Source organism: Mytilus edulis, chromosome 11 (assembly GCF_963676685.1).
Source record: "Mytilus edulis chromosome 11, xbMytEdul2.2, whole genome shotgun sequence".
Classification (NCBI taxonomy): Eukaryota; Metazoa; Mollusca; class Bivalvia; order Mytilida; family Mytilidae; genus Mytilus; species Mytilus edulis.
In genome coordinates, this window is record NC_092354.1 from 15,289,952 (window position 1) to 15,316,147 (window position 26,196).

Below are 26,196 nucleotides of genomic sequence, written 5' to 3' on the forward strand. Positions count from 1 at the left end.
AAGATACATAACTTTGTTTATCAGTTGTTATTGCTTTGAAGTAGTTGTCAATAACTGTTAGTACTCTCAGATCTGTGCTTAGTGTCTTTTTTTGTTGTGAGGGATAGAAAATTCATATTTTAAAAGCCCTGCCATGTCTGGTCTGATTTTTGTTTGATATTTTTCTCAAAGTTACCTATAATGCTCATCAAAATCATTAATGTATCACCCGACAGACAGATAAAGGAAAGACACACAGAAGAGAAATCACAGTGTCCACGTACTGTCTTTAATCTATTATAAGTATAATGACATATAACATGATTGCCATTGTAACAACTATTCATCAGAGTTTAAATGAAATGAATGTAGGCTGTGTTAATGGCAATTTTACAGCCTTCAACAATCAGAAAAAAAATATATTGTTTAGTTTGCAATGAAAAGTGTTAAACAAATCATACAATAAAATTAATGGCCTAAGGAGTAGGTCCGGTAAGGACCGATTTTGGCCTCAAATTTCAGGTTCATCTGACGAAAGATTTTGACAACTTTTTAAACACTTAAGTGCCTGTCTCATTTGATTCATTTAGTTTATTTGAAAGATTTTAACGAATTAAGTCATTAAAAACTATCTGATTCAAGCTCAAATATGAAAAATCTACCAAATATGCCGAAAAATGTCACTTTTCGGATGGTTTTTGTCAAAAATGAAAGTGGCCACATCCGTGTTCATCCTCAACCTTTATATATGTTATGTATTATCATCAAATACAACTTTCGTTTCAATATTAAGGATGAACACGAATGCGGCCACTTTCGTTTAACACGGAAACGGTCTAAAATTTAACTAAAATGCTAAAATTGTATTTTTTGTACAGTCATCTTCTTAACTTTATACGGAAATGGTTTTTTAATTGTCTGTAAATTTTAAAATTGAAATGACACAACTTTGTTCTCCAATTTCGTATGTGATAGCTGTCGGTTTTAACTATTAAGGTAGATCATAAGTAAATCTTTTTTGAGACAGAATTTTCTTATACTTAGCCAGAATGAAGATTTTAATATGCTCTTTTCAAAAATATAATAAAAAGTAGGGGTTACCGTGCTATTTTTCAAGCTATGAGTCGTTGAAAATTGCCTAAATTTGGTTAGATTGTTAATGGAAAAACACAATTGTGTGCATAAAAAATAATCTATGAGATAGAATTTTGAAATAAATTGTGAAAAAGATAGGTTTTGTAATATGTTTTAAGAAAATAAGAAGAAAAAATGGTGTCACCGAACTTGTTTTCTTGCTACAAGTAAAAAGAAAAAAATTCCCTATCTGTCCAGTATAAATTTTTTACTAAAAGAGTTATCTTCCCTTAAATAGCTCATTTGAAAAAAATGATTTAAAAAGCAAAATAAAATGATATTTGTTTAATTATTTTGAATTATACAATAAATTGCCAAGTTTTCTTTATATTATTAAACTGTCTAACCATCAAATTGCAAATCTGTCTCCAAATTTGCAGATTTAGGCAAATAACTAGACCGATTTTTTACTGTGATTGTTCAATCCAAGATGGCGGTATACCATGAATCTACCTTAAGTTCAAACTAACCAAAAATAGGGAAAAATTGGACTAAAATAAAAATTGAACGAATGACTCTTTTCGTCAGCGTACATCAACGGAATGTAACGAATGGACTATTCGGGTTACTTCGCATGTATATTCGACAAAAACTTGTCTGTTCGTAGTTCTCCGTGAACACGAAAATGACCGATAAGTGTCAGTGATTTGATCGATCACATGCGGAGAATAAACTTCCATGCCAGATATTGAACCAATTAACGAGTTATTGAAAGATGGGCGGTAACGCAGATGAAACCTTTGAAGTGACGACGATGTTATTCCTTCTAATATTACTTCCATGGTTAGTGATAGAAATGTTATGTAGGTCCCCCATCTGTTTTCCATTTGCCTCTGTGAAATGGACAGGAAATGATATGTACACACTCAAGAGTTGGGGCCTTATGAAGGAGACCACATTGCTTTGTACATTTCTCTTAAATTGCTACAGTCCAAAATATAAAAATAATAGATAAAAATTGGTGAATATTATTTATTTATTATTATAAATCAAATATTTAAGATTTAGGTAATTAATAGTATAATGATTATATAGGGAAACATTTCAAGGAATCAAACAACTCCCAAAATAACCCCAACAATCAGGTCAGATTCAAAATTTGAACTTGCAGACATTACAAGAAAAGATGTCTTAAATATTTATCTTGACCAAAATATGAATTTTACCATGGATGTAGAGTTGTGGACTAAAAAGAACCAAAGTATTCTATTAACATTAAAAAGTGCAGATGTATATATTCTTCTGATGACATGACTATTGGATTTGTGAAGATTGATGTTTTCATATATTTTGGATTGAATCTTCTGGTAAGTTGAAATTATGAATATAAGTATTTCAACCTTTTTGAATATTATGAAACTGCTATTTCCTTCAAATAACTTGTGACATATATATATATATATATATATAAGTACCATGTAGGGTCAAGAAAATAACTATATAAGACCATTCAATGTTTGCATAATTACATCATGTTCATAATTACTGTGGTATTTGTGTATGACACAAGACTTATATCTTTAAGACAATCTCTTTTATATGATATTATTTGATAGTTAAGTTTTGGCAAAATTGGAGATCTGTTGTATGACTGTAATAATTAAATATATATAATAGACATCTATTCCGAAAAATCATAAAGTGTTATCTTTTAAAATTTAGTACATATGTACTCAATTATCATGATTATGGATTTTTTTTTTTTTAAATGGCAAGACAAACATTATGACATGTAAATGCGGGCCTATGATGTTAAAGTAAAATAAAAGACCAATACTACATGTACTAATCAAAGTAAAGAATAACCTATACACTTCATGCACAGTATATGTAATAATTATTTTGTTTAATTGTAATAAGACAATTTTTTTTTATATTTCAGAACTGGTGAAACAAAAGAAAATTGTTTTCTGATAGGACTGAAGAATGGACACATTCAATCAGACTTGGAGTAAGTAGTTTTATATGAAAGAAATCCTTATGAATGCTTTTTAAGTAACTTTTGCACATATTGGACTTTTAACAAATTTGAAAAAAATCAAAAGTTGTAAAACCATCTGTAATATTTTTTTGATATAAACATGATATATATCTTTAAAATTAGCAAATTGAAAACAGGGGTTACAGCCCACAGGTCTTATTTTATTGAGAAAATCCCCAAAACAGGTCATAGTAAATTCATTATAATTATCTGCCCTTGATTTTACAAGGATTTTTTTCTTAAAATATAATTACTCTTTAAAACATGCTTAACATCTTATTTTTCATAGTTTAATCTTATAATTTCAAGTTTTAGATGTTTCTGTTGTAATATGTATATTGAATGATATATGGTAAAAATAGTAAATTCATGTCAATATGTCAAAATGAAGGAAAACCCCACCTACTTAGGAAGCTCACAATTTACCTGTATAACATAGAGAAATTTGTCAAATTCCTTTTAGTTAAACCAATAGTGCATGGTAATTTTAATTTATGTCCTCTTTTTTTTCAGGTTATGTTACTGCTTGGTGCACAAAACACAACAGATCCATGCAAGATGGTCATATCAATGATGCTGTTACAGAGCAAATCAGTTATGCACGAAATAAATTCAGGAACTTGTGATAATAATTTATATTCAAAGAACACTGAAAAACCCTTAAAAATATGACTAATAACTGAAAATGAAGAAATTGTGAAGAACTAAAAATGTCAAAATTATACATACATGTATAGTAATTTGTAGTTGCTTAAATAAATTCGATCAAGTTTGATAACATTTTTTGCATTTTATTGTATGAAGGCCTAGTTTTTCTTCGCAAGAAGGCATGGCAGTGGTAAAAACCTGAATCTTTGGAATGAAAAAATTCTTTCATTGAAGACAGAATTTTTTCATATTCTTAAGGCGGATTTTTTTTCATATTCTAAGGCGGATTTTTTTTCGAAGGCGGATATATTTTCCGTTTCATTAGGCAGATATATTTTCCGTCTCTTTAGGCGGATATATTTTCTGTCTCTTTAGGCGGATATATTTTTGAGAAAAACATTTTTCCTTTTAATTAGACGGAAATTTTTCCTCCTAAGACAGGCGGATAAATTTGCATATTTCGGCTCTATTCCGCCCGTAACCCGCCTGGAATCCATGTAAGAAAGATTCTTCGTGTAAAAGTGGACTTTAAACGGATTCCCTCTAAAATATCCGCCTGGAATCCGTGTAAAAGACGCCTGGATTTTTTCGTACAGGTATTTTTAACCAGATCAAATTTTTTATGACTATTTGAATATTTGATAATCTAGGACTGTATTATTGATTATTTGATTCCGGTTATTTGCATAGCCTATTTGTCAGACAAAATTATGCAATAAAGCGGAGTATGCTTATATCGGAAATGCCAAATGACAGAGTCAAATAACATCGATAGAACAGATCAGTAAAGGAAATCCATGAATAATCTATGGACAATTGTTTAAATCCAATCAATTATTAACACCCTTTGAGATAGAATGGTCAGTGTTTTTACAACAATTATCTGTTTGACATTTTTATGACCTTGAGGCTTAAAATAGAACATGGGAAACTTTACATCGAGGTTTATTTTTAAATCAAATTCCATAATACAAACACGAAAGAAACTGCTTTAAAACTTTATTTAAATAACACAAAAGTAAATATGAAATAATAACAAAAATAAGAATGCATTCAAGAAAAATATACTTACAAAATTGCCGTTTCTGGTCAAAAATCTTGTCAGTTTTAACTAAGCATATCTAGACGGCAATAATTTTCTATGCAATAAACCGGAAAGCCACTTGTAGAGCTATGCATATAACCGGACAATTTAACATTAGATGAATGGGAAATGGTTTTGTGCAGGAGAAAACTATGCAATTGACCGAATTATGCTATTAAGCGGTATGCAATTAAGTGGAATCGACTGTATATATATATATATATATATAATCTTGTTTAAAAAATACTTAATGATTATGTGATTATACTGGCAAAACATTTGTGATTATGTGATTACTTGGTCACCCCCATGAGGGGCCTCTATAATACAAATTTGACTTACTGCAGTATCCAGGAGTTAGTCTGACATCATCAATTCCAATATCACTAAGATGTGTTGACCCTCGAACTGCTTCAATATATACCTAAAATTTGAAGAAAGAACGTGAGTCTTAACATTAAAGTAAGTTTTCTTTCAAATCAAAGCAGAAATGACAAAAGTCAATGCTTTTATGAGAAAATTCCCCCAAATCTGATTTAAAAATTTAAATTTTAGGTGTAAATTTTATGTACACTGGAGTCAAAATACATAGAAAATACATTTTTTATATTTAAAAAAAAACAACACCAACACACTATTCAGTATCAAATACATGTGTTTCTTCTGTCATGATCTAAAAAAAAATTCTATCTTCCATATCTCTTGCCACCCTCCTCAAAAATCAATTCTACTATTTTACTCTCACACCTGGGCTTGAAGTCATAAAACTTTGCTCAGTACTTGGAGCACAAAAATCATGCTCGAAACATGAAATCAAACATTTTGATTGGTTGATTTTTTAATATGAGTACAAAAAACTGACTCTAAAGTTTTATGACTTCAAGGCCTGATCTCTGTCAGATTTAATTTGTTTCGTCAGCAATCATACCACATCTCAGCTGTGTATAATTAATAATATCTACAATGTGACAATCAACAACATATGCTTTGTAATAAGCTATAGATTGATTTTGATTTTTGGTGTTTTAATGCCACTTTTAAGCACCGCTTTTGGGCTATTTTGTGTCGGCAATTAAGTTTCTATTGGTGTAGGGAGCTGGAGAAAACCACAGACCTCTGATAGGAAAACTGATAATTCTTGGACAATTAAGATTAGAGTCAAGTTCATCTTCAAGACAGGGTTCAAACTCACACCCTCAGTGTTGACTGGCTAGTGATAACAGTAGTTACTACTTAGACCACAGCCACCGAGGCCCCTAATAAGCTATAGAAATCACTACCTACATGAATATGACTGTAATTTTACCCTTACCCATAAGATGGTAATAGTAATGTATTGTACTGTTACCCTTTCTTGCTCACCTGTAGACCAGGAACAGGTTGTATTGATATCTTGGCAAGCTTCCATTGGTTTCCCTGTTCTCCTTCTTTTATAAAGATAAGATCCTTTGGAATTCCTGTCCCTTTCCGGTAAACTTCTAACGAACCCATTGTCGCCCCATGCATACTATAGTAGAATGACAAACACCTAGGTTGGGCTGTGAAATTAAAATAAAATTGTGAAATGTGTAGAGTGGGATCTTTGTCCTCCAATATAAAACTCTACTCAGTACTACGAGTACAAAATTTGTGCTGGAAACACCAAATTAAATAATTTGACTAAAAAAATACAATCCCTGAAAGATGTCTTCACATATAATGTATATTTTAACTTAAATAATAAACAAATCTAACTTGAATATATATAATACAACCTAAAATGATTTAAATCAAGAAAACATTGAAAATTGAAAACAAATCAATATTGACCTGTTTTGGTTAAGGTGAAAACTTAAAAGAAATCAAGACTAAACTTGTTATACATGTATTTTAAATTCCATCAAGTTTTTAGTTTTAACTAGAATATAATATAGTTATGAAATATTAGGGTCATAAAGTGAACATGCCTTTCTTTACCCAAATGTAACAGCTCCTTTCTCTAATTTCTGTGCTATTTTCACATTTCCTGACCAGTGTGAGAAAAATAGTTCTCCTCACTAATGAAAAATCTGTTCTCAGCAAATGATTGGTTGAAATTTAATTGAGATTTGAAATTTTCTTGTTTTCTTCTGAATTTTCTTATTGTAACGTCATGAAAAAAAAACGACCATGCCTGATGATGTCACATCAAAAGTACACAACTTTCCTAAAATCTTTGAAAAGAGAGGATAAAAATCTTAAGAGAAACAGATTCTCAACAGTTAAATTTTAATTATTTAAAAAGCTCCTCTAGCCTCCTTCTTTAAATTTTAAAATCTAACTGTCTCGAATAGAGAAATATCATAATACACTTCTTGTTGTGGATTCTATATTTCTCACACTCATTCTTCCATCTCTTTGGCAAAGAAGAAGACAATTGTTTATAGACTTCACAAAACTTGCATACCTTCTGATATTTCATTTCTCATCATAAATGTAGCAGTGAGCTCTTGATCTGTACTACCAGCTGGGTGGGAAGATTCCATGTATGAGTAATATTGACCCTCTTTTGCTCTGTAGGGTCCAGTTCCTGGTGTAGGCGTTGAAAACTGAAATCATGGAATATAAAGATTTATTTTGATGTTTGTCAAAATAAATATTTCAAAAACTGTCAAGGCATAAACACATGTTAGTTGATATCAAATACAATTTATGAGGGTCTGTATGGGTAAAAAGGATCCAGAATAAAATGCAAAAAAATAACAAAAATTAAAAGGCAAATTCATTTATCAAAAATTTAGGAACCTCATTAACAATTAGTAATTAATATCAAAACTTATTAAAATCTGGTCTAAAGACTGTTACAGTATGAGGTTTAAATAAAGATGAATTCAAAAATAAAAATCAATAAACTCTTATTTTGTCAAAACTAAATGAAATCAATACAATGTGATATATCAAAACTTATAAAAATCTGGTCTAAAGACTGTAAATTAAAGTTAAAAAAGTTGAATTCAAATATCAAAAATATGTATTTTTTTGTGTCCTCATAACTGACATACCAACCTATTAGGTTTCAGAATCTAAAAGATTATGGGTATTTTTTTTAAAGGTTTATTTTAATAGAAATAAAACAACACCATTCCATTGTTGTGTATTCTATTAACCAATCACAAAACTTTTGAGTTAGCTTATGAAAATGTTACCCACAATGCATTTGATTCTGAAAAAAATTAAAACATAAAACATAAAAACATTAAACGGTTTATAATTTATTCACAAAATAAAGTTTTCTGACTTACTCTTTGTTGTTTCCATGTAAGTTTTGCATTTGGATCATTCATCAGAAAGCAATCTGAACCAGGCTCAAAAGTACAGGTCAAAGGTTCACTTGGTAGAGTTGTCGGAGTTGAATCACTTGATAGAATTGTTGGTAGAGTTGTCGGAGTTGAATCACTTGGTAGAGTTGTTGGTAGTTTTGTTGGTACAGTTGTTGGAATTGAATCCCCTGGTAGAGTTGTCAGCAGAGTTGTTGGTAGAGTTGTTGGTAGGGTTGTAGGAGTTGAATCACTTGGTAGTGTTGTCGGTAGAGTTGTTGGAGTTGAATCACTTGGCAGAGTTGTCGGAGTTGAATCTGTAAATAGAATTATGAGAATATGTACCAATATGGCATCATGCCTTTGTCAATGCTAACACAATTATATTATGTTTAAGTTGAGACAATTCAAATGTCCAGAGAGGACCCATTGACCATCCTAGTCAATGAAGATATGAATCAAACATCCCTTAACATGCAGGGTTAACTCAAGTGTTATAAAGGCTAGTGATACAGATAATAAACTACAATTACATGTCACTTGGGTATAGAAATTTGGTCACCTTGGTCATCCATTTGGCCGTGCAGGATATTTTCAAACTCTTGTCAGTGTTCTTTCATGGTACAGGTTATTGTACATGGTACCCTAGTTTTTGGTGGAGTTTGTGTTGTTTATTCTTTAATTTTCTATGTTGTGTCATGTGTACTATTGTTTTTCTGTTTTTCTGTTTGTCTTTTTCATTTTTAGCCATGGCGTTGTCAGTTTGTTTTAGATTTATGAGTTTGACTGTCCCTTTGGTATCTTTCGTCCCTCTTTTATTGATATTCTTAAAGCTATGAAACGGTCAAGATGATTAATATGCAAAGAGTTTAAGGCGTTATAACATGGTAAAGATGCAACATGCAATAAGTTCATAATACATGTAAACCAGTTTTCTAACCAGTTCTCAGTGATGGTAAAAATTGTTGTACTTCAAATTAGGAGATAACTGTATTGTATTTTAAGCTCCGACGGCATCAATTGGGGATTTGATGGTCGCAAATTAAGATTACTGGTGAAGTGTTAGCGGAGACAGTAAACGGGTATTTGCGACCATCAATTCCCCAATTGATGCCGTCGGAGCTTAAAATACAATATTGTTATCTCCATTCTAATGAAACTGACAGAAAACAACGTTAAAACATGTAATTAAAATCTGTCAAATGTCGTCTGCGCTTGCGCGTACGTCCCATAGCATCAATTGTCAATTGATGCCATGTAAAAAAGTGACGTTATCCAATCAAAATGAACGTTACAAACGTTGTTGCATTTGAATAGTTCTTCATGGTAATACAAGCAAAGAGTGCTGCAAGTAGCATTTAAAACAAGGACAACAAACAAACACATCTTACATGGTAAAGATTATTGATAATCAAAAAGTTCAAGGTGCTGTAACATCCATATGGTCATTATTAAAATACTGTGGATTCATTATTATTTGTTGGTTACCAAATTTTGTGGATTTCATGGGTACAGGTGAACCACAAAATTCAATGACCATATACGACTTTTCTATAAGGCTATTTGCAGCATTTGGCCAAACCATGAAATCAAATATCCCCCAAAATGCAACTTTTACTCATTCCAATGAAAATGGAAATGAATCCATATTTTCTTCTTACCTTTGTTAAAAGCTGTGGCACTTATTTTGAATCCTTGCCATGGATCCCTGTCTTCTGCAAATTTAGCATCAAATCTTACCATCATCAAGTTAGATTCACCTGATGAGGTTGTAGTCCAGATCCTGTTTTTATCCTCACCACAAATCTTGACACCAAGTTGACCAATCAGATTATACCTTACTTCCATCCAATGGTAGCATCTGTCGAGAGTGTTGTATGGAAGGGAAAGCTCATCTTCTGTTAACTTTACATACATTTCAGCTGGAGCCTGAATTTAAATATTACCTAACCTATATATTTTTAAGAATTTGATTGGTTAAAAGCAACCATGTGGAGACCATATATATTTCATAGCCATTGTACAATTAATTGTGCTTTCCAAATATATTGTAAAATAGAAAATTTCATAAATGCAGTGTTTATTTTAGTGATATTTATTTAAAACAGTGGTATCAGAAAAAAGCAGGAGTCTTGCACTCTACCATCATAAGGGAGAAACTAGCATCAACAACTATAGTATGCCTTTGATATACCATATTATATTTAGGTGTGCATGGTATGCATTTGATTTACTAAATACAATTTCAGTTTTTTGTTCAGCTAAGGTTTCTCAATCTTTTAGTTTCTGAGAGTATACTTGTTTTGTTTATATCTTTAGTTTGCCCAATGCATACCTGTCAACTCACCCGTTTTTTGCGGGTGACACCCGTTATTTTCACCTCTCACCCGGGAGTTTTTCTTTACCCGGCGGGTCCCGGGAATTTCTAACATTACCCGTTTCACCCGGATTTCTGACCGGAATTGTTTCTGGTATTTAGAAGTAATCGGTCTTTTTCAATGTAACCAAAAGTCAAAATGTAGGACTGTTTACCTGAGCTACGTAACGATATTTTATTAGATGAACTTCCACTTTGCACTTCCCCTGAAACTGACATTGGTACATTTTGGGGAGAAATGTCCAAGTTGCATGACATTTTTCTTAACAAGCCAAGATTTTTTGTTTTGTCAAAACTTGCTAAAACATTACAGTTTTGCCAAACAGCAATGCAGACAGTGAGAGGGCATTTTCTTTAGTAAAGAAAATAGCTACAGAGTTTAGGGCTGATCTTAATAAGGATACACTGTGTGCTCTTCTTTCTTGTAAAATGAATACACATTTGCATTGCTATGAACTGAAACCAAGTGCAGTTCTTTTTAAGAATGCCAAGTCTGCTACTATGGAATATAACAATAGTCTGAAATAAACTTGTATACATGTTCTAACTGTTTCATATACATATTGACTATATAAATTATATGTAAACATATTTTTGTTCTTCAATTGAGCCCGCAAAATGTCGTACGCGTTATGACCTGAGATTTTTTTTCTCAATGCAGGTCATGACCTGACTTTTCATTTTCAGAGGTTGACAGGTATGCCAATGTGTTGGCTGGATTTCTCTGACTTTTGCTTTTGTTTACCGCATTTGTCACACTTTTTTTTATCCTGATTGGCATGACCTTAGCTTTATATCCTTTTATATTATATTGTAAAACTATAAAAGAGGGACGAAAGATACCAGAAGGACAGTCAAACTCATAAATCGAAAATAAACTGACAAGGCCATGGCTAAAAATGAAAAAGACAAACAGACAAACAAAAGTACACGTTACACAACATAGAAAACTAAAGAATAAGCAACAAGAACCCCTACTAGGGGTAATCTCAAGTGCTTGGGAAAGGTAAGCAGATCCTGCTCCACATGTGGCACCCGTCATGTTGATCATGTTATAACAAATCCGTTAAATAGTCTAATTCGGTAGGTCACATTCATGAAAGGGAATGGGATTGTAGTTACAACGTACAGTATATAATTCACAACATTTACCTTTATCAACCAGGTACACTTTGTTCCAACAGGATAGGATGATGGCCAGTTAGGTGTTCTTATCTCTGTGACCTTTGACTCTGACACATAGACAATACCTCCACATGCTTAAAAAATAACCATATTCTGATTAGTTCATGTAAACCCCTGATGTAATATAAACTCAATCCTGTCACATTTTCATTTGCTAGTCTTTTGTTGAAGACTGTATGTATTGCCCTCTTAATGTTTCTTATATTTGAGAATTGTCTCCCCTTACCTGATCATGTTTCTATTATTTGGCAATTGTCTCCCCTAACCTGATGATGTTTCTATTATTTTGCAATAATCATCCCTAACCTTTAATGTTTTTTTTATTATTTGGAAATTTTCTTCCCTAAGAAGATAATGTTCCTATTATTTTGCAAATAATCTTTGCTTACCTGATAATGGTTTTTTTTTTACTATTTGGCAATAGTCTACCCTAACCTGATGATGTTTCTATTATTTTGCAATAATCTTCCCTTACTTGATAATGTTGTTTTTTTATTATTTGGCAATTGTCTTCTTTACCTGATAATGTTTCTATTATTTTGCAATTTTCTCCCCTGACCTGATAATGTTTCTATTATTTTGCAATTTCCTCCCTTACCTCATAATATTTTTATTCTGCAATTATCTCCCCTTACCAGATAATATTTCTATTATTTTCAATAATCGTCCTTTACCTAATAATGTTTTTTATTTGGCAATTGTCTCCCCTTAACTGATGATGTTTCTATTATTTTGCAGTTATCTCCCCTTACCAGATGATGTTTCTACTGTTTGGCAATTATCTCCCCTTACCTGATGGTGTTTCTACTGTTTGACAGTTGTCTCCCTTCAGACCAGATGGACAGAAACATTCACAGTTGTGGTCAACAAATCCACCATTTTCACATTTTGGTCTGGATAATCCTTCACAATGAGCTAAAATGTACACCAATATATGCATTTTACATAATATGTTAATTTCAATGACCAGTATACCGGTAAGCATAATAACTAGAATATATATTCCATTAAAAAGTAAAAAACAGAGAAGGATTGGAAGTTTTATCTTTATACCAAAGTTATGGGTCTGGTGGCAGTTTATCCATATGATTACAAAAAAAGTTGGTTAAGAGTGTCCACTTACATGTTTAACCATGTTATATTTATGTCTGTCCAGAGTCATGTAATTCAACAAAATATTAATGTGCAGACTTTGGAAAAACCATTAAAATTAGTATCCATATAAACTGGTCCTTAATTAGCATAAAAATTGGTATTAACTTAATAAACAAATGAATAATTGAAATATTCTAATAAATTATTTTAAAATTAAGTTACTAAAATCTGGTTTATTATATTATGGCAAACAAGAATGTGTCCATAGTACACGGATGCCCCACTCGCACTATCATTTTCTATGTTTAGTGGACCCTGAAATTGGGGTAAAAACTATAATTTGGCATTTAAATTCGAAAGATCATATCATATGGAACATGTATACATTTTGTACTAAGATTCAAGTTGATTGGACTTCAACTTCATCAAAAACTACCTTGACCAAAAACTTTAACCTGAAGCGGGACGAACGGATGGACGGACAAACGGAATAACGGACCAACAGACCAGAAAACATAATGCCCCTCTACTATTGTAGGTGGGGCATAAAAAAAGTTTTCTCCCCTGTCGAAGAAAAGTTTTTTTTTTTCTTATTTCAACAAGTTTTATTAAAGAAAATAAACTGATGATATAGGATAGTCACATTTTGTATCTTTAAGCTAAGATTTAACTCAAATATATTGTTAGTTAAATGATTTTGTAAGGGAATTTGATATTTTCTTCAGAGTTCATTTAAACAAACTCTCCTTATAAAAAAAATATGATAAAATGGGAAAATGGGTAAATATACTCAGTTCTATTAACTCAACATGATATAATACCTGCACATTGATATGCATCAGTGATATCGGCCACGTCATAGAAATCCAGTCCAGCCTCTAGGTCAGCTAGAAATTCAAGGTTTTTGTCAACAAATTCCATTGTTTTTGCTGTTGTATTTCCTATTGTTTTCCCAAATGACTAAAAAAGGATTAGAATTTAAATTAGAACTGTACTAAGAGTTACATCCAAGCATTCAAAATATTGACCTTTGAATAATCAGAATGATATACTTAGAATAAAATCTAAATTTGAACTTATTTCTATACTTCGTATACATTTTTATATGATGTTACCATACCTGCCAACTGTCACTATTTGCAGGGGATTTCCCCCATGCAGGCTCCTATAAATGGAAATGTTGAAAGAGCAATTTTGTCCACAATTTTAAACAAAACAATGAATTTTACAATAGCCATAGGCTTGTAACAGTATGAAGAAGCCAAAAATCAACATTAAAATATATCTAAATGCTCCCTTGAAGGTTTTGTAGGACTATAAGAGCCATCTTGCATGCAAAACCCCCATGGGCATTTTGAAAAGTTGGCAGGTAAGTGTTACCATTGTTTACAGATTTCATGGGTATAGATAAACCATAATCATTGAGAATTCAAAAGTCCAATAAAATCAAATTATCTTTAAGCTTTTATGTTGACTTTGGCAAAAACCTGTGACAAAATAAAATACATTTTACGTTGAATTCACAAAAACTAATAAATTCACAGTTGTGGTCTCTGCATCAGGAACTGACAGTTCAATTAGTCTCATGGTTAGGATCCCGCTAACATGTTTAACTCTGCCACATTATGTATGTATGTGCCTGTCAAAAGTCAGGAGCCTGTAATTCAGTGGTTGTCATTTGTCTCAGTGATTGTCTCATTAGCAATCATACCACATCTTCTCTTTTATATGTGATAACAAACCATCATTGTTTATGTGTTACATATTTGTTTTTCATTCATTTTTTGTACATAAATAAGGCTGTTAGTTTTCTCATTTGAATTGTTTTACATTGTCATTTTCACCAGGAGCCTTTTATAGCTGACTATGCGGTATGGGCTTTGCTCATTGTAATTTCTGTGTCATTTTGGTCTCGTGTGGAGAGTTGTCTCATTAGCAATCATACCCAGGCCTCGACAATAACGCTTGTCCGATTGTCCGGTACCAGAGGGAAAAAAGGTCAAACAAGTAAAAGCTGTATCAAACTTGTCCGTCGGGACAAGTACAATTATTCTGCAGAAAATACATTTATTCCAACTTTGATGAGCAAAGTAATTATAAACAAGAAACAAGAAAATAAATATTAATTTGACATGTTTCTGTATTCTGTTTATTCAAATGCAAAACCTTTTTCTTCAACATGTTTACTTGCAATTGATAATTTTTAACTGGTTCTTTGTCAGGTACTTTTTAAAGGGTAAAAGGTATACTATTCTCGGAATAGTCTTACTGATCCGAATCAATGATGCGCTATGTAGATCAGGAAACTTTACAGGACAGTTCGTTACCTTAACAGGTTTAGCTCCAAGTTTAATAGACATTTTGGCACCATAGGAGACATATTTAGTAGACATGATTGAAAGACAGTTTGGCTAGGCAGGAGACATTATGGGACCAAGACAAATCAGTACCTCATTTGCTACCTTATTCTGTTCTTTCTAATAAATACCATACCGGTAATTTATCACAAAAATATTTACCATAAAATTCACAAAACCATATATTTGATCATAAGTTAGTAGAAAAAAAACAATACTTGAAATATGGTGACCTATAGTTGTAAATTTCTGTGTCATTTGGTCCCTTGCAGAGAATTGTCTCATTGGCAATCAAGACCTTATCTTCTTCTTTTTATTGATTGCATTTGAATAAACTTTTTTCAACTTAAACGTCCCATTTGACTTCGTCAGTAGGAGACTTAAAAAAGCATTGTTACCTATTCTTATTATCATATTTTTTTCAAAAAGCATTATAGGGGGTATCGGTGGCCTAGTGGTCAAAGTAGTTACTACTGTAATCACTAACCAGTCAACACTGAGGTTGTGAGTTGAACCCTGCACATTTGGGTACACTTGACTCCAATCTTAATTGACTAGGATTGTCAGTTTTCCTATCAAGGTCGGTGGTTTTCTTCTTGCACTCTGGCTTCCTCCACCAATATAGACTGGCCGCCACAAAATAGCCTAAATGCAGTGACATTAAAACACCAAATATGAAAATCAATCAAAAAGCATTACATAATCTACATATCAGCAAATTATTAAAAATTCTACAGTTTCTAAGTACTTACATACAGGCTATACTGCATAACAGATTCTGCGTCATAAGGTCGAGTATCAGAAGTCTTTTTTTTGTCAAAATTAAATTCATTTCCTGATGTTACATTTTCCTTTAAAATTCTGATGTAATCATCTCTGTCTAAGCGGTTCTGTTCATGCCACATCCCTAAAGCATGCAAGATCTCATGTTGGACCGTGGAGTGCTGTATAGAATAAATTACTTGATGCATTTATAGCTTATTATACAAATATGTTTAAAGACATTTTTATTTGTGGGATACCAATTTTCATAGATTTTTGGGAACATGTACAAAATGTAAAATGCATATTCAAAAGTGCAATAAGTACAAATTATTTATAGACTTGATTTAATAATAAAAGTTTTGCAAAACCAAGAAATCAAATATTACAAAGACTAACTGTGTTGGAACCTTAATTCTAAATTTCAAATTTAATGAGTTACCATGGCAACACACCATAACAAAACTCTAGGTTAAATTTCTTCATTTTTCTTGTTTAACATTTCAAAAACTTTATTTTCTTGTGCCAAAACTGGGTCATTCTCATACTCCTTTGTAGAACACATAATATGTGTAATAAGCCAGTTATTGAACTTACATGAGAAATATCAGGAATCATGAAAATACAAGCACATTTAACCCTTTCCTCCATGGATAATTTTTTTTAATATACTTGATTCGCATAGGATTTTTTTCAGTAAAAAAATATCATCTGGTTTAAAGTGTTAATGCATTGTGAAAACGAATATTTCATCAATGAAATTCAAGTCAGATATTCTCATGAATTTTCCTTTTCATATTGGATACATTTTTTTTTAAGTCTGATGCAGACATTTTGAAGTCAAAGCAACTGAGGTACTACACAGGCATCATAATGGAGTAAAGGGGTTGGCGTTAAAAGGCGTCATAATGGAGGAAAGGGTTAAAGACCAAATCAACTGTCAACAACTGACTCATCCAAAACAAAAAGGCCGACATTACTAGCCACAGATCATTGTGCATTTGAATCTATACCCAATGTCCAACAATAAAGACTAGAACAATTCATGACTAACATGACTAAAATTGTTATAGTGTTGATCGTGTATTGCTGATAATCTTAAAGGTCTTCTTTTTTTCTCTGTCTATTTTTTATTTAGTTTTAAAAAAATGGATGAAAAAAAGTCATCCAACAAATGTCATATAGAGGCAATAACTTTTATAAGAAATGAATTAACAATTTTTGATTTACATGTAGATTTTCTCTTGCTTATCCTTTTTGGTGTTTACAGTTTCTTTCCTCTTCTATAGATTTTGCATAAACCTTCCTATATGAGATCCCTTTACTTGACTTTTGCGTTTTAATACGCAGTACCCTAAGCAAGAATAATATCTAAATACAAAATATTGGAACATACATCCACACAACCTGGATTCTGTAAACTGATATGTTGTACACCTGATGGATTTCTTCCGACATAGGACCAGCACCCCCTAAAAGATAAACAGAGCTATTTTCAATAATGATTAACAAAAATACTATCTACAAGTAAATTTAAAAAGGTCGAATAACAAAATCAAATGCAAGATTTTATCAACTAATGGAGTACTATTAATTCAGAAATTATTGCCTTAAGGACTTAAATGCGACTTTAATTTTTACGATTTTTAGAAAAATCCTGTTAAATTCATATAAAATATTTCATTATGCGGTTTAAATTATTGCGTTTACAACTCTGTCGCATTTTTCGCAATAATAAAAAACTTGCAATAATTTCTGAATTTACAGTAAATGCAAAACAACCCTCATATTCCAGGCTTGAGTACATGCTTTTTTTTAAATTAATGGTGAGTTAAACCTGGTTTAATAGCTAGATAATCTTCCTACTTGTTTGAAGGTAATTGTTTCCGTCACGATTCTGGGTCCAAATCAGCGGAGAATTGATCATCCATTTGATGGATGGACAACAAATAGAGTGAAGATATCAATCTATAGACTTTTTACATGTCCAAACTCCTAACCATGCCTTGGAGCCTCTTCCTATCCCTTTCTTCAAAATCTTGAATCTTTTACTGAAAATCTTATTGTGTGTACCGTTGTTTTTTTATTTTGTAGACATAATGTCGTTCAGTTTTTTTTCCAACTTAATATGAGTTTGAATGTCCATTCCGTATCCTGAGACTGACAGTGTCCTCTCTTTTAATAAAAAATAAAAGTTTTCAATGGTATCTTAAATATTGTAAATTCAGAAATTATTGCATCAGTTTTTTTTAAGCCACTGGATGAATTATTGCAATAAGAAAAATTTGCATTCTCAATCAAATACATAAATATATGAGGGTCTGGATTGGGGTTAAGTCAGATAAACTGATATAAACATAATCAACAATGGACAAAAATTGTCAAGAATAGAGAAAAATTTGTAAGGGTTCTGAGGAACCCAGTGTCTCGCCTACTCTTTCTGTTAATCGCAGGCTCAACAAAAATGAGGAAATAAATCAATAAAATATTCCTGTTGGTATTATCTTATGATTGTAAGAAGCTTCTGTCCAAGTTTGGTAAAAATTCAGGATAGTTTATGAAACTAATAAATGTTTAAAAACTATTAACTGCAGCCTAAATGTAATGTTAACTGGAAGAAAACTAAATTTCCTTCTAGATGCTAGCTTTTGATCATAAACAAGCTTCTGTCCAAGTTTGGTACAAATCCAAAATAGTATAAGAAAGTTAAATGTTAAAAAGTTTAAGAACAGAGTGAATGTGTTGTTTCCTGGCAGAAAATCTAAGTCCGTTTAAAAGTAAAATACGAAAAAATTAATATTTTTTTTACAAAATTTCCTTCTAGATACTAGCTTTTGATCATAAACAAGCTTCTGTCCAAGTTTGGGACAAATCCAAAAGAGTATAAGAAAGTTATTAAAATTTTAAAAAGTTTAACAACAGAGTGAATGTGTTGTTTCCTGGCAGAAAATCTAAGTCCATTTAAAAGTAAAATACGGAAAAAATGGAATTTTATTTTTACGAAATTTACTTCTGGATACTATCTTATGATTATAAACAAGCTTCTGTCCAAGTTTGGTAGTAATCCAGGATAGTTTAAGAAAGTTATTAAAATTTAAAAACATTAACCACAGAGTGAATATTTGTGGACGCCGCCGCTGAAGACGGAATGTAGGATCGCTTAGTCTCGCTTTTTCGAATAAAATTGAAGGCTCGACAAAAAAAGGACCAAAACAATAGAGAATAATAGGATGTTGAAATATGAAAAATAGAGAAAACGGACCAAAATATAGAATACAGAAAACTGACTTTAAAATTACAGAAAACAGATGAAATGAAGGACCTCCACCCAGACCCTAATATATCTGCATGCAATAAATAATTAATCTTGCATACTGTAAATACAGAAATTATTGCATGCATTTATTATTGCGATTTTGTCATTTTAGATTAAAAACTGCAATATTGAGAAAAATCCTGTTCAGTTCATTATTGCGTTAAATAACCCTGTCACATTTTTTGCAATAATAAAGATATCTCAACAACTTCTGAATTAACAGTAATTACTTTTCATTCTTTAAAAATGGCAATAATAAATGCACACAATATTTTTTGAAATTAGAATAGAAATGGGCTTAGCTATTATTACATACGGTAGATCAATAAATTCTATATAAGTGGTATGACCGAGACCCTGCGCTTCAATACTGCCTTTAGGAACCAGTTGTATACAGGTCTTCCTCGCCAATTCCTCTATAGCAGTTTCAATTATCTTTCTCTCTTTGTTGTTGTCTAAAATCAACAAAAATTGTTTGATAAATAACTTATTTAGGAGAATTTCTTCAGGTTTAAATTTTCAATTTGCTATGAATGCTTATGTTTTATTCAATTGCAGCATGAAAATGTGTTTTTTACTTCTGTTTCTCTCTTTGATATGGCTAAAATAGACAAAATTGATTAGTTAAGGGGGTTCGCGGGTCTAAATCATTTATATAGGATTTCTATATATTTTTCTATAAATAAACTTTATCTAATAGTTAATAGAAAAATAAAATAAAAAAATGGGGTTACCGTTCATTTGCGCTCACAATCTGCCTTCGAAAGAAGCATTAAAGTGGTTTTTTTCTGTTGAACTAATAGGAGAAATAAAGGTAATATCGAAATAAAAAAAGAAATTTATTACAGAAATCGATTAAATTTTACGATAATTTAGTTTAAGTACAGCATATATCGAAATTATATTAAAAAATATAGGTCACCAATGAGTTAAAAGAGATATTTCAATTTTAAAGCCAAAAAATGGCATTTTTCCACCAAAGGGAGATAATTTGGAACTTTTTCAATGATGTTTACATTTTAAAAGTCATCTGGGGCCAACACGAATTAATTGTTTTGAATGTTTTTGTACCATATGATAAAGTAACAACTACAAATGGTAATAAATAAAATTTGTAATGAAAAACAAATGTTTAATTTTTTTCTAAAATTTTTATACCCTCAAGCCTCCTTAAGTAATTTATTTAGTTTGGAGAATGGTTTCTCGATTAAATGATCATATTAGCCAGTTTCTTGATGCATGTTTTTTTTTTTAAATTCCCTTTTTTTCACAATTGTTTCTTGCATTTCCATCTATCCACTTAGATTCTCTGCTACAGGAATTGGTGACTTTAAGGAAGTTCACTTGTCATGTTTTGGGATTTTTGTCAGATTTTCAGAATCCTCTGGTTTTATTCATTTGAATGACTCAAAAATTTGTCCAGTGACCCTCATTTTTCTTTTCATAATTTTTTTACACGTAATATTGATAAGCCATCTAAAAGTCTTATAATTATAAAATTTTAATTATTTCGTAATACCGGTAGTTTTTGAGAACTGAAACTTCTCAATGATAAAGCTATGAAAAGTCTAGAGAGAATAATTTCCCGCCAAATTATCAATGGCTAATATCTCGAAAACAAGCATATTGACCTATAATTTTTTTTTTGTTGCTCAATTGATACCTTTATAATAATCCCCTATCTATATAAACTAGTGTTTTAAAAAGTTAATTATTCTGAAACTGAGAAGCGAACTCCCTTAAGACAGACCCACTGATACAGTTGACATCCCTTTTAATGTATAATATTAAGGAACAAGACTTTTTTGGCAATTTTCGAAAAGTGATAAAGAGATGAACAATTAAGCAAACGAAAAGAGATCATAGTAAATAAAACTAAATAGATGGCATGTCAGCAAGGGCCTTGACTGCACATTTATGCTGCAAATGGCACTGAAGAGTATTACTATTTGATACTTGATTCTTAACTAAGCAAATTTTGTTAACTTTGTGTTAGAAGCAAAACAATTGAATTTTAGTGTACCTTAGACTTGGAAAACAAAGGAAGGCTCAGAACTAAGATACTAATTATGATAACAGTTCTTAAAAAACAGAGGAAATCGAGTGCTCTGTGAGGGTATGCAGACCCTGCTTCAAATGTGACTCCTATAATAATATACATGGTACCAAGTGTCCTCCACCATATTGGTCTTAATCTTGATATTAAAAACTAAGATACACTTACACAAACTGCCTTTAATTGTATATGGCACTATGCCCTTTTCCCAGTATGTATTACTACCAACATAAAAATTTCTCTGTAATTCCTAAAACAGAATAAAAATGCAATAAAGGTTTGGTTATTGGATTCAATGATTTAGATTAAATTCAATACATGAATAAAATAAATTGCTTTGCCGAGCGCAGCTTGATACAACAGCAGAGGTCCAACCCTGAACAGTTGGGACAAAAATGAATTAGGATTGTTATTAAATATTTGACATGTAATATGTTTCTGACACAGATAAACTGTAGTCAAAGAACTTAGAATTTGTTATATAATTTGAATTTATATATTTTTGCTTTTGAGCAATTCACTATGCTGTTGTGAATTGAACCCTCCCCCACCAAAAAAAAAAGAGTTAAAATCCCCTTTATTTCTTTTGTGCAATACACTATGCTGTTGCAAATTGTTCCCCCAAACCCACCCCTAACAAAATGTTAACCCCCCTTTTTTGCTTTAGTGCAATGCACTATGCTGTTGTCTATTGACCCCCTTTTTTTGGCAAATAGTCCAAAACCTGACATTTCTTTATACATAATTTACAAGTAGTGTAAGGGACATACACAAAATTGTATTTCAAATGTATTTCAATTTGAATTACCTCCCTTCACTGTTTTTAAATTGTCTTAATTGTCCATTAACCAGAAAAAAACAAATTTGCCCCTTGTTGCACCTAATTTCTTAATGGTTTGAGCCATAACCCTCCAAAAGTTGATCCTAACCATCCCTTTGTTGTATGAAAACTTGTTGTATAATTTCAGAGAGATTCATACACTTAAACACAAGATATTGTCTGGAAACTACAACCAGATGCTCCGCAGGGCACAGCTTTATACGACCGCAGAGGTTGAACCCTGAACGGTTGGGGCAAGTATGGACACAACATTCAAGCTGGATTCAGCTCTAAATTTGGATTGTGATTAAATAGTTGACACAGCATAGGTTTCTGACACAGAATGAATGTAGTCTAATGAACTTAAAATTTTTGTTTTGCCTTTGAGCAATTCACTATGCTGCTGAATATTAATCCTCTCAAAAAAATGTTTGAAAAATTTTTCTTTTTATTTATGAAATTTCAAATGAGAAAAATTTACCCCCCCCCCCCTCCCCAATTTTTTTTTCACATCCCCCTATCCTATATTCCAAAACCGATCTCAATTCAAATTTCTAATGGAGTTTGCAACAATAATCACTCATTTAAATACATCATAAAATATCAAAATGTAAAAAAAGTGCTTGTTATCACTGAATGGTAAAGATTGTTTTAATTTATCAGTTGGTAGTAAAAGTGAATATACATTGTATATTGTATAAAACATTGATTTAAATTGATTCAACTACTATTCTGGACAAAGAAAGATAACTCCAATTGAAATTTCTTGCTATTGCACAATATTGTGCAATTAGATATTTCTTGCTATTGCGCAATACTGTGCAATTGAAAATACTTGCTATTGCACAATACTGTGCAATTGAAAATTTCTTGCTATTGCGCAATACTGTGCAATTGAAAATTTCTTGCTATTGCACAATACTGTGCAATTGAAGATTTCTTGTTATTGCTGAGTACTGTGCAATTGAAAATTTCTTGCTATTGCACAATACTTAATATAATAATTTTAGATATTGATTTGGACCAACTTGAAAACTGGGCCCATAATCGAAAATCTAAGTACATGTTTGGATTCAGCATATCAAAGAACCCCAAGAATTCAATTTTGTTAAAATCAAACTAAGTTTAATTTTGGACCCTTTGGACTTTAATGTAGACCAATTTGAAAACAGGACCAAAAATGAAGAATCTACATACACAGTTAGATTTGGCATATCAAAAACCCCCATTTATTCAATTTTTTATGAAATCAAACAAAGTTTAATTTTGGACCCCGATTTGGACCAACTTGAAAACTGGGCCAATAATCAAAAATCTAAGTACATTTTTAGATTCAGCATATCAAAGAACCCAACCGATTCAATTTTTGTCAAAATCAAACTAAGTTTAATTTTGGACCCTTTGGACCTTAATGTAGACCAATTTGAAATCGGGACCAAAAATTAAGAATCTACATACACAGTTAAATTCGGCATATCAAAGAACCCCAATTATTCAATTTTTGATGAAATCAAACAAAGTTTAATTTTGGACCCTTTGGGCCCCTTATTCCTAAACTGTTGGGACCAAAACTCCCAAAATCAATACCAACCTTCCTATTATGGTCATAAACCTTGTGTTTAAATTTCATAGATTTCTATTTACTTATACTAAAGTTATGGTGCGAAAACCAAGAAAAATGCTTATTTGGGTCCCTTTTTGGCCCCTAATTCCTAAACTGTTGGGACCTAAACTCCCAAAATCAATACCAACCTTCCTTTTGTGGTCATAAACATTGTGTTTAAATTTCATTGATTTCTATTTACTTAAACAAAAGTAATTGTGCGAAAACCAAGAATAATGCTTATTTGGGCCCTTTTTTGGCCCCTAATTCCTAAACTGTTGGAACCAAAACTCCCAAAATCAATCCCAACCTTTCTTTTGTGGTCATGAACCTTGTGTCAAAATTTCATAGATTTCTATTAACTTAAACTAAAGTTATAGTGCGAAAACCAAGAAAATGCTTATTTGGGCCCTTTTTGGCCCCTAATTCCTAAAATATTGGGACCAAAACTCCCAAAATCAATCCCAACCTTCCTTTTGTGGTCATAAACCTTGTTTTAAAATTTCAAAGATTTCTATTCACTTTTACTAAAGTTAGAGTGCGAAAACTAAAAGTATTCGGACGACGACGATGACGACGACGCCAACGTGATAGCAATATACGACGAAAAAATTTTCAAATTTTGCGGTCGTATAAACATAAACTTAAGTAATTGTCCGGACAATAAATTTGTCTTCAGACAACAATGCAGACGCAGACGATGCAGACAACGACATAATTGCATTATCAGACGCAAAATTTTTTTGCGGTGGTATAAAACTAGAGGCTCTAAAGAGCCTGTGTCGCTCACCTTGGTCTATGTGCATATCATAAACGAAGGACACAAATGGATTCATGACAAGATTGTGTTTAAGTGATGGTGATGTGTTAGTAGATCTTACTTTACTGAACATTCTTGCTGCTTGCATTTATCTAAAATTAACTTGGTACAGGAGTTAAAATATTTTGTAAAAATTTACAAAATTTACTATAAAGGGCAGTAACTCCTTAAGGGCATACGATACAGTTTTGATCCCGTATTTACAGTTTGATGAAAATTTCCATATAGGCTAATTTTTGCCTGATTAAATCAAATATGTAATAAAAAATATACCTTCATGTGCTACTTTTTGAGTTAAATGAGGTCGAAATTTTGTATATTTGCTCAAAATTCGGTTTTGTGGCCGTATTTTTCCTTTCGAAAGACAAACATAACTTTTTTGTTTTAAAAGATAAACACAAATTGTTTTTTGTTAAATAGTTTGTAATTTCTGTATTTTATAAGTATCCTAAAAAATTATGCATTTTTTATTCAGAAATAACTCATATTTATCAAATGATCATGAATTGAGAAAAAAACGTCATTTTTGGCTGTATATTTATCAAAATTAAAAAAATTGCACTATTTACAGTTTTATAAAATTTGGTCCACATAATCTCATTGCAAAATGAAACAAAATGTCGTTTTAAAAAATAGGGGTCCATGCACTCGTTTTCAAATTAAATCAGTTTGAATGATAAAAATCAGTCAAAAAATGCATCTTTTCCCGATATGTCACAGTTTGACGTCGCGAAAATAACATTTGACGTTAGCAACGTCATTACCTCCCCTGTAACTGTATCGTATGCCCTTAAGGGGTCAATCGACCATTTTGATCATGTTGACTAATTTGTAGGTCTTACTTTGCTGTACATTATTGCTGTTTACAGTTTATCTCTATCTATAATAATAGTCAAGTTAATAACCAAAAGCTGTAGAATTTTATTAACAATGGGTTGCCTGATTGGTCTAAAATTTACAGGGCAGATAACATATCTAGCCTCGTCAGATTTGCTCTAAATGCTTCGGTTTCTGAGATATGAGCCAAAAACTGCATTTTACCCTATGTACTATTAAAGCCATGTCGGCTATCTTGGTTCGCAGGCAGGGTCATCAAACACATTTTTTTAAATTTAAATAGATACCCTAATGATGATTGTGGAAAAGATTGGTTAAATTCGTCGAAGTAGGTTCAGAAGAGAAGATTATTGTAAAATATTACAAAAATTTAAGAAAATTGTTAAAAATTAACTATAAAGGGCAATAACTCCTTAAGGGGTCAAAGGCTCCATGCTGACGACCATACTTTGACCTATAATGGTTTACTCTTATAAATTGTTGTTTGGATGGAGAGTTGTCTCATTGGCACTCATACCACATCTTCCTATATCTATATAAGACAAAAAAATGTTCAGCTGGCTCAAATAAATTTGTGAAGCCCTGCTCATATCTAGTTTATAAGTGTTGAAAAATGCCAGCCGTGACCGGATAACTTACATTTTCATTGCCTTGCTCAATGCCCATGTCCATTAACTGTTGATGAGTATATTTGATTGTTTCCATGGTTTCTTGTTTCACTTTTCTGTCAGATTCTGGATGTAATCCCTTTGGCTAAAAATAAACAAGAAAAAAGTATATAATACAAATATTGGAGCTGATAAAACTAAACTAGCTATGAATGAGGGAGATACATATTACATTCATTATAATTCTGAGTTTAGTATG

General features: G+C 31.6%; 1 protein-coding gene and 1 long non-coding RNA gene across 2 annotated transcripts in view; one reads left to right on the plus strand and one right to left on the minus strand.

The window, feature by feature from the left end:
• Positions 1-26,196, minus strand: part of LOC139494011 (uncharacterized) — a 51,039-nt gene that overhangs the window by 9,082 nt on the left and 15,761 nt on the right. The window contains exons 6-18 of the mRNA XM_071282178.1: positions 25,969-26,082; positions 21,418-21,499; positions 19,510-19,648; positions 17,274-17,349; positions 15,868-16,059; positions 13,580-13,718; positions 12,456-12,578; positions 11,631-11,737; positions 9,763-10,030; positions 8,087-8,418; positions 7,252-7,393; positions 6,189-6,364; positions 5,169-5,250 (exon numbers count right to left, since the gene is read on the minus strand). Coding sequence (XP_071138279.1) covers positions 5,169-5,250; positions 6,189-6,364; positions 7,252-7,393; positions 8,087-8,418; positions 9,763-10,030; positions 11,631-11,737; positions 12,456-12,578; positions 13,580-13,718; positions 15,868-16,059; positions 17,274-17,349; positions 19,510-19,648; positions 21,418-21,499; positions 25,969-26,082 — 1,972 coding nt within the window. The remainder of the gene's footprint in view (positions 1-5,168; positions 5,251-6,188; positions 6,365-7,251; positions 7,394-8,086; positions 8,419-9,762; positions 10,031-11,630; positions 11,738-12,455; positions 12,579-13,579; positions 13,719-15,867; positions 16,060-17,273; positions 17,350-19,509; positions 19,649-21,417; positions 21,500-25,968; positions 26,083-26,196) is intronic.
• Positions 2,177-3,874, plus strand: LOC139495213 (uncharacterized). Its single transcript, XR_011657290.1, has 3 exons — positions 2,177-2,420; positions 2,996-3,064; positions 3,608-3,874. It is a non-coding gene; the product is annotated as an uncharacterized lncRNA (long non-coding RNA).